At 39.4% G+C, this 10,113-nt stretch overlaps 1 protein-coding gene across 1 annotated transcript in view; it reads right to left on the bottom strand.

Moving 5' to 3' along the window:
• Positions 1 to 1,409: 1,409 nt before the first annotated feature.
• HIVEP3 (HIVEP zinc finger 3) overlaps positions 1,410 to 10,113 on the bottom strand; it is a 151,486-nt gene continuing 142,782 nt past the window's right edge. The window contains exon 8 of the mRNA XM_089482931.1: positions 1,410 to 8,758. Within this exon, the coding sequence (XP_089339057.1) occupies positions 7,931 to 8,758 (828 nt within the window). The 3' untranslated portion in view covers positions 1,410 to 7,930. The remainder of the gene's footprint in view (positions 8,759 to 10,113) is intronic.

Genomic DNA, 10,113 nt, shown 5'->3' with positions numbered 1-10,113 from the left:
TAATGGAAAAATAACTGCCAAACAGTTCAGAAGAGAAATGTTGGGACTTCAAAATTTATTCCAACGTGCTATTTTTTTTTAAAAAAGTAGGCTCAGACCAAGTAGACCGTCTGAACTGTAGTAAAGGCAATATACGTGTAAAAACTTCTTTTCATTCACAGTACAGATGTCATTTACAATAAGAATCACAAACATCAAATGCTGAGTATTTTTCTCTCTTTTTTAAACATTATATTCTGTGCTTTTTACCTGTATTATCATTATAATTATTATTATTATTATTATTTTTGCACTCTTAAACCATACAGACATTGCAAGATGCAAATGTAGAAAGTCCACTTAAAATAAAAAATTACAGGCAAAACTACCAAATTACATTGTTCTCTGAGTCTATACATATTTACAGTACCTTTTTTTGGAATGTATTGCCATTTTTAAGAACATATAGAAACTTTCTAAAGACTATTCCATGTATAGAATACATACACCTTTTAGAAAAAAAGGCAAATATTTATCTTACATGAAACCATGTATATTAAATGTGTGTACACATCATCAATATTATTAATATTTTACATTACATTTACTAAAGTGAGCATAAGTGCCATAATATTCCAAGAATGAAAACTCCGTTTATGTATCATTAGGACCCAAATTTGGTTGTTTTTTTTTTTAAATTACCTTTAATTCACAAATACTGTGCAATAACCGAACAAAACAAAATGATCAGGAACACAATAAAATAAAATAGGAGAAATAAAAGCAGGGAAAGGATTTTAAGAGACACTATATAAGGGCTAGACCACAATGCTTCACATTTAGCTCAAAAAAACAACAACCTTTTATTGGTAATGCCTTTTGAAAGCTAGTTGCAACGACTTGGCAGCATGTTTTTAAACTGAGGCCAGGTAATGGAAATGAGACATTCATTTAGAGAGAACCAGGGACTAGATGCAAAGATACCATAAAAATATAGAATGATGGGAAGGAGCTGTTGCAATGTCTATACACCTCCTCTTTCAGCACATCTGAGGAAAGTTCACAATTTTTAAAATTAGATTTAGATGAAGTGCAGCTATCGTGTCGTCCAAACCAGCGCCTGGAAAAGTTTTCCATTGCAACTAAGAATCCCAGAGTCAAGCTGGCTGATGGATTCTGGAAACTGAAATCCAAAAAATAGCATGTCTAAACCTGATCCAAACCTAATAAATATTTTTTTTTTGGGTTTTTTGGGCTCTGTGGCCATGTTCTAGAAGAGTTTCTTCCTGATGTTTCGCCAGCATCTGTGGCTGGCATCTTCAGAGAATGCTTGCCTGGAAAGGACCTTGGCATTCTCTGAATATGCCAGCCACAGATGCTGGCGAAACATCAGGAAGAAACTCTTCTAGAACATGGCCACAGAGCCCAAAAAACCCACAAAAAACTATGGATGCCGCCCATGAAAGCCTTCGACTTCACTAATCAATATTGCACTCTCCATCATGGCTTGTGTGAAACAAACCAATTTCAAACCATGGGTTATGAAGCTGGCTGGTTTCAACAAAGAATGGTTATGATTAACCACATTTTAAGGTTCAGATGTATACCAAACAGTAGTGAACCTAAAACAGAAGCAGATTTTTGACACCCCCCCCCCTTTTGTGGCTCCAAAATCAGTTTAATAAGAATAAGAAGAAAGGAGGAAGAATGAACAAGTCCCAGGATCCCCATGGCTTACTGTCATCACTACAAAGTCCAGCCCAGAGAGGGGGAACCCAGTGGGTCTGGAGGCTGCACGAACTGGAAAAAGAATTGGCTGCTTGCATTTGTGTGGAGCCCTGGCCAACGCTGATAACCATGAAGCATCTCTGCTCACGAAAGTCCAGGTGAAGCTTTGGGTCATTCATTTGACATAGATCCAAGGTGCATTGATTTCACTGGATCATAGACTATTCAGCACAAGCAGATGTGAAATGTCCTGGATGATTTACAGAGAGGTTTTGGGATTAATACCAAATCAAGTTTATCATGATGTCTCAACCAACACAATCCAATAAACCATGTCAGTTATTATCTAAAATCAGTTTCATAAGTCTGGGCAAACTATGGTTGAGTGTAATATCTGAAACAAACCATAGCTTGGACCACTCCTTTCCTCTCCTTAAAGTCTATTGTTTATTATTTATTTAGTTGGGGTATATACCACTTTTCTCCTGAATTCATAAACTCTTCGAGGAAACAGAAAGCAAGCCAAAAACTCACGATTTTTCTGTCCATATGGAGTACAAATCATGGTTTTAGGCAGAGGCTGAAATTTCATACCTACTTGTTTATCTGGGAAGTAAGCCACCTGAAATCATTGGGGCTTAAATATTGCACTGCAAATTACAGGAAACAAACAGACAAACAAACAAACAAACAAACGACTTTGGTATGGTATTTCACTGGTTAATGTAGAATCATGGTTTTGATTGGAAACTCTAGCATGCTTTTCTACAACCAAAACACTAAAATCAGTGGGATTTCAGCTAATTGTGCCTAACCAGTCTTATTTATTTCAATGGGTTTACTTTAAGTAGATGACTTAACTCAACAGTACTTAGTTTAGTGGCTTTCACAGCACTGGAATATCCAGATGCTTGCATTTATAAAGACAGGGTTCATTGTGGAATATACATCTATTAATAAAGCACTCTGAAAATAACAGGTGTCAAGAAATCAAAATACAAATAGCTTCACAACTGGGTTTTCTTTTTCAAAAAACAAACAAACAAACACTCAAATCTGAACAGAAAAACAGGTCAAAAGAAAGTAATTATAGAAATAACTTACAGAATAAGAATAGTAACTTATAGAATCTGCAGCCAAGTTCGATGCGTGTTTACTGTAAAATAAATCTCACAGCAGTCAATGAGATCTTTTCCCAAAGAAGAGTGGACAAGACAGCCGATTCTGGGGGAGTAACCTGAAATCTATTTGCAGGATTGTAAAGTAAACCCTTTGGATTAATAAGATTTATCCAAGTGCCAATTCACCATTTAACAATTGATTTAATGGGTCTAGTCTAGTTGGAACTACCAACAGAATTCAGGCTTAAAAAAAACCTATTTGTGACAAAAATGACCAATGTTTCACCAATACAATCTTCCAGCAGAGAAATAATAAATTAGTGAATGTCAAGTCTCCTTAGTCAGAGCATATTTTAGGGGACAGTTTGCCACACGGCTGTCTGTCTCCTTTGGCTTGTGTTATAGCACCACATTCTGGGGACCATGCAGTTAACTTAGCAACTGACCCGGAACTATTGGCTTCATTACGGCAAATTAAGTGCTTCAGGTTAAGCAGTTGTTTAAGGCTTTGCTAGGTCTGCCTAGAATGCTCAGCACCTTGCAGTTTGAGCCCTTAGTGTGTTTAGCAGCTTGCTGTAAGCAGAGTCAGTTCCATCTGGCCAGGCAGTGCACTTGGTCAGCCCCAAGAAATGCCCCAAAGATCATGTGGGAGACAAGGTGGTTGGCAATGGCAATGGGTTGAAAGTGATCACTGAATACAACGATTTTGCTTACATTGCAAAGTATGTCAAAGCATCTTCATGTGGGTTAATGCTCTGGTTTGCATTGGCCTGTAATGAAAATGTAAAAGTGACACAGGGGGAAATACTTTTTTACCCTTCTGCATTCCACGCAGGCCTCAATACTGAATGGTGAAAGGTCAGAGCCGAGAAAGTTACTTTTTGGGGTCTACAATTATCAAAATCCCGTAATTTTAGTTTTAAAAAGTTACTTTCCAAATTCTGTTATAGGCTCAAGGTACATTTAAGCCATGTGAGACATAATTTAAGACTTGCACACTATCGTATAAGGTATACCAGGTGAAGATGGTTAAACTTGGAAACTGTACTGAAATTGCAGAAAGGGCAAAAAGGTGCTGCAGGGAAGTTACCCTATCATGAATATTCAAACTCTTTGCACATGGCAGGGAGGGGGGGGGAGAAATAGCAGTTCAAGTAGATGCCTTCACAGTAGGAGAGATGCTCTGGATGCTTTGCCTCTCTGCTTATTCAAGCAGCATTCTGGTTCTGTGTCCATAATCCCCAGGGCTGTATCCCAGGTCTTCTAGATGCAAGTGTCCTGACTGGAATGACATATTGATGACACTATTTTGTTTGTGGTCCCTGTCTTTCCCCTGCTGGATGCCTGCTTATAGTACAATGTGGACAATTTATCCCATGGCTGAGTCCATATGGGGGACAGAAAAGTGCTTGAGCACAAAGGTAAACATATCCAAAAGTTATCTTTATCATGATTATTACTATCTTTGAGTCATTTCGAAATGCCACCAGAACTGAAGGGAAACACTACTACAAGTGCACCAAAAGGACTCAGACTGAAAGAGAAAACAAAACAAAGGCTGAAAACTGAGCACCGTGTTGCATTTGATCTAGCCCCAAAATAAATCAGGTATACTCACAGCAAGAATGAATAAGAGATGTACAAGTGCCCAGATACAGGGCCATGTTCAACTTCAGTAAAAACAAAACAAATCTCATTTGGTCCGAAGAGATTTGACTGAAAGGAAGAGAGGTGTATAGGAATATAAACCATCTGAAATGTTAAGCAATGGAAAGCCACGGTGGAGATGAGATGCTGCTTTCTAACAAGGGCCACAAATGCCCTCTTAATCCAGAGTGTGCTCCTTCAAGGGAGCTGATTTGCAACATCATGAACCATTCGAAGTTAATGTGAATATGATACCAATTTCCATTGAAGCCACACATTCATCCAGTGGTTGATGTTCATCTCCCCCACAAACTGTTGAAAAGGGGAATCGTATTGGACCTTCAATAAGACATCTAGTTAGGTGCTGGATTCCAGTACAAACTCAATTGCAAGACCAATTTGGACCTTAGCAAGGAAAGAGGCATTGGAAACAGAAGTAAACAAGGGGAAAAAACATTGTAGACCATCAATGGACTTTTTACCAATGAATGCTAAGATTCCAGCATTGGTTTGGTCACCTTCACAATTTCAATCTTATTTTGACTCAAAAAACAAAAACAGAACAAGCAAACAGAAAACCCAGTATCCTGTTTTGAAAATATAAACTGGATACAACAAGTGAAATGATGTCTCACAGAACATTATTCATTTCAAACCTCACCCATTTCATGTTATTCAGCTATGCAGTGTCAACAGTCCATGGCTTTTGCAGCCTGCTTAAAAAAACCAGTTTAATTTAGGATTTCAATTTATTGGCATTTTCTTCCCGAACATGCACATAATAAATGTTAACACCACAGGAAGAAGGCCTGGTCCAATGGATAAATGTTTTAGAACTGGTTTTGTCTAGTTAACTTTGAAAAGTATGTTTGCCCAGATTCTATGCAAAGCAAATGACACTCCAAACAAGTTTTACACTTCTCTTTACCCTAGTAAACTTTTGTTTTGATGGTCGCACTATTAAATGCTATTAAGACAAAACAACTACAAGGCTCTGGCTTTTCTTATTTGGCACCAGCATGGTTGGTTAAACTGTTGGTTAATTTTCTGGATGGTGACTTTAAAACTGTATGAGGGATGAAAAAGCAAAAATAAGAAGTATGCCCATGTTCTAACAATTTGCCATTGCAACCAATTGATCTGAAAGGCCCTACATATCATACTGAATAACATTTTTACTATTTCAATCAAAACTGTAGTGGGGTAGAAGAGATCATATATGCAAGTTTGTAGAAGTAAAAATAAAAACATCCTTATTTTCTTCTTGTGTTTAGTCTATGGGTGAAATATAACAAAGACAGATCTAAAATCAACCAGGCAACCAGAAATAACATGTATTGTATAGGCTGACAGAAACATGAGTTGCACTTGACTGGTGGCAAGATCTCTCTTAATGGTTTGAATGATAGCCAAATCCACAATTCCATGGCCCTGTTCTTCTCTATCACAGCATTCCCCAAACTTGGTGGCCTCTAGATGTGTTGGATTACAACTCCCATCATTCCAATAACTGACACTCTTTGGGGATGATGGGATTTAAAATCAAACATCTTTCCATGTTGCAGGAGCCTGCTGTATAAGATCTTCTGTACATGGAATGCTTGATGAACATCAAGTTGAGTCTAGAGCTGTGCTGGAGGACCTAGATATTCCTAGAAAGAATGTATTCATTAAACCCATAAATAACCAAATCTGCAAAAGTCAAATCCGCAAATGTGGGGGCTAACTGTATTTAGCTATATAGCAAAGGGGTTAAGAAACTGTTAGTGAAGTGTAAAGGTGTACACTGGGAAATCAGCAAGACTACCTAATGCATATTGGTGCCCAGTGTGCATTGGTGTTCAGTGTGCAACCGTCACTTTGCCAGCTCTACTACATAGTAACATAATAGCAGCCCTCTACTGGATATGATATTACAAAAATGCCCAGTTCTAATTCCTGCATATCTGCTTATGAAGACATAACTCCCATACTGCATTCTGGCCTTCTTTGTTTCCCTCTTTAAAATTTCCAAAAGTGAGATCAAATGGGATTTTCTGAGACAGGATGCATGGATAATTTTTTGTTTTAAACTACCCCAAACTCAAATGCTAACATACAAGGGGTGAGATCCCAGGCATCTAAGTACCCAGGGTTCATAACTAAGGAGCCTCTCGCTCTAGCAGCTGGTGAAAGGCACCCACTAAGGACTGTGCGCATGTGATAAAAATAAGCCACTCACAGAAGGTCAGTTTTAAAGCAGGAATGACTATGAGAAACCAAAGACCTATACTAGGATAGGCAACCTAGGGCCCATTCGATAATTCAGACATTTGCCACCAACCCAGAAACATGACTAATGGGAAGATGTGTGCTGTAGTCTCAAATATCTGGAGGGTATCAGGTTGCCTACCCTTGATCTACACCATTCCCACAACATTTTTGTTTTGTTTTGTTTTTACATTCAAGAGATTTCATTTCCTTCCAATTTTTTTCTTTTCCTTTTTTGAGGGGGACAAGGAGAGGGGTGTGTATCCCTTTTTGCTTCTTTAAGAAAGTGCATTTGAGGGTTGTATGCAAGGTAGGCACCCTCTGAGATCCATTCCTTTTAGGGAGGGAAATGATATCTCTTTCAGTACCATTGGGGCCTCCACACACAAAGTAAGTGCTAGTTTCATTTACAATCCAAAGGTAAACATGTCTCTTTTCATTCAAATTAAAGCAATCACAGCTGTCCTTAAAGCACATTTAGAGGCAATCAGAGAATGCAAATAATAAAAATAAATGATTACAAAATATAAAAAAACACCTTAACAAATATTAAATAAAGCAAGTAATAAATAGGGGTGGGAGGATTTTAACTATCTGTACAGGGGAGCAGGGTTTGTTTTCCAATTCATTGAATCATTACCTTTTAAAAAGGGGTTTACTTTCCTAAAAGTTTCAGTGCACCCTTTGGAAATCATTCTAAACCCTTTCCAGCCTGCATTGGTCAAGCTCATAGGAACAGACACTGTTGTGATGACGACACCAGTCTAATAAACCCCTTCTATAATTCTCTAATATTTTACACCCCAAATCTTAGTTGCAATTTATTTGGTGTGCATTCTCTGAAGATGCCAGCCACAGATGCTGGTGAAACGTCAGGAAGAAACTCTTCTAGAACATGGCCACAGAGCCCGAAAACCCCACAAAAACTATGTTTGATGTGTGTGTGTGTGTGTGTGTGTGTGTGTGTGTTTCAAGCAATAACAACAAAAACAAAAAGATATAGAAAAAGGCACAGGTACATGTAGAAGTTATAACAGACTGAAAGAAAAAAAAAAGAATGGAGGGAAGGAAGAAAAACAGCAACAGGCTCTGTAGGTTTGGTTGGATGCTAGAGTTTTCCTTTACCAACGATTATTCTAAAACCAGTATCAGTGACAAAAGTCTATTGGTTAACGTGGGAAGCCGGTAAGAAAAGATGAGAGCAATCAAGTACTTCCTGTCTTGTTCCCCATTTGCCTTGGGGTCAGGCCAAGGCTTGCTTGTCCGAAGGGTGGGCTTCTCTTCCTGCGTGCCCCCCCTGGGGATGCTGCCTCTCCTGAGAGGCTCCTTCTCCTGATGGACAGCTGGGAGGATGAGTGGGTCAATGGAGGCTCCAGCAAGCAGCCAGTGCTGCTGCTCCTGTCCAGGGGCTGCGTGGAGAAGCTGGATATAAAAGTGCAGATGGGTTCCACAGAGATATGTGAGCTGCTGGGCTGTTTCTTCCCCTTCTTGCCAGAGATATCTTTACCAACAGCCAAAGGCTTTGGAGAAGATTCATCCTGTGGGCAGGAACCACCTCTGATGGTTGTACAACTTTCCTGCTCTGAGCTGCCAGATTCAGCAGATGTACTTACCCTGTATTCATCCATAGCCATCTTTTGTTGAAGCTCACCAGTCCTTACTTTCTCTTCCAAATAGCTGCTGCTTTGAAATGTTGGGGTTGCTGATGAAGAAGGAGTTTTTCTGTCCTTTTCTTTTGTTTGGTTGTATTCAGAAAAGTTGTCAAGGGAGCTGGTTTGCAGTGACATCACTGATCCAGATCCCAAGCTGGGATGGCCAATGGGTCTTGCCTGGACCATCTGGATGCCTCCAATTGGAATCATAGGGCAGGGGCTCCGGGGCAGCTGCTGAGAGTGCAAAGGAAGATGACTAAAGATATGCTCTTCCACATGACTTGGAGTATGGCTGCGTACTTCATGGGAGGACTGCAAAGGCCTTACACCAAGATGCTGAATGATAACTGGAGAATTTGTTGGGCTCCTCAGTTCTGTTTTCTGGAATGACAGGAAATTAGAAACATATCATTCAACTTCACAGCTTGGAATGTTACTTTAAAGTAGTTAGATGTAGTTCTGAGGGCTCAAGGTAGGTGACTATCACTATAGAAGCATTTTTTTAAGTTAAGCCTTTACTTTCTCTGTATTCAAAGATAAATAAATATTTACTTCAATTACTTTAAAAAAAAAACATTCAGAATACTACAAACTGCTGGGTTGTGACATAAAACACTTCTGACAAATTGTGTCACATCCCCTGTAACTGTAATAATAAGCATATACTTACCATACATCACAAAAGGAAGGACATTACCCCTCAAGATACTACAATCATGATGTAATTTAGGTATTCTTTAAAGGAAAAGATAGTCGCTTGACATGAATGTCTAGTTGTAACCAACTGTAGGGGGCAATGCTCATCTCCGCTTCTAAGCCAAAGAGCCAGAATTGTCTGAGGACTGCTCTGATGGTCATGTGGTCAGCATGACTGCACCAAACGCTGGGCCTGTACAGACAGGCCAAAATAAAGCTGCTTCGGGTCAGTTTGGAAGTATGCTGTTTCAATGATGCATGTGTCCTAAGAGGCCACATTAGGAGGAACGTCCTGAGAGCAAGGGCTGTTTGACAGTGGAACACACTCCCTCGGAGTGTAGTGGAGTCTCCTTTCTTAGATGTCTTTAAGCAGAGGCTGGATGGCCATCTGTCAGGGATGCTTTGATTTAGATTTCCTGCATGGCAGAATGGGATTGTACTGGATGGCCTTTGTGGTCTCTTCCAACTCTATGATTCTATGATCCTAGGCCAGAAGCTGTACTAAAGCTGCACTCCAGTCCTTAGGACTTGTGTGTGGCTTTGGTATGGCTTCTGGCCTCTTAGGACACATGCATCATTGAAACAGCATACTTCAAAACTGACCCAAAGCAGCTTTATTTTGGCCTGTCAGTACGGGCCCAGTGCTGTTACCTTCCCACTTAAGTGGTACCTATCTATCTACTTGCATTTGCATGCTTTTGAACTGCTAGAATCTGGAAGTAGTGACAGGAGTTCACCCCATCATGTAGCATTCGAGCCTCGAACTACCAACCTTCTGATCTTCCGATCATCAGAATTCTTTAGTTAATGCAAAAAACAAATTGTTAAGTAACTCTTTATTTGTAGCTAGATACTTCTGCATTCTAGGGTGGAACATATAGAGACTTCAGAGCACAGATTTGGATGCATAAACTAATTAGTTTAGCAGGGCCCAAATTTAGGGGGCAGGGATGACGACAAAAGGGTAATAAATGTGTTCCACTGCGTCTGTTTACCCATTTCTTTCAGTCATTCTTTTTTTAAAGAATAGCAATAGCAAG

This window comes from Sceloporus occidentalis, unplaced genomic scaffold (genome assembly GCF_023333645.1).
Source record: "Sceloporus occidentalis isolate IW3139 unplaced genomic scaffold, rSceOcc1.0.p SCAF_20, whole genome shotgun sequence".
Taxonomy (NCBI): Eukaryota; Metazoa; Chordata; class Lepidosauria; order Squamata; family Phrynosomatidae; genus Sceloporus; species Sceloporus occidentalis.
Note: the sequence above shows the minus strand (reverse complement) of the source record. Positions and strands in the feature narration are given on the sequence as shown.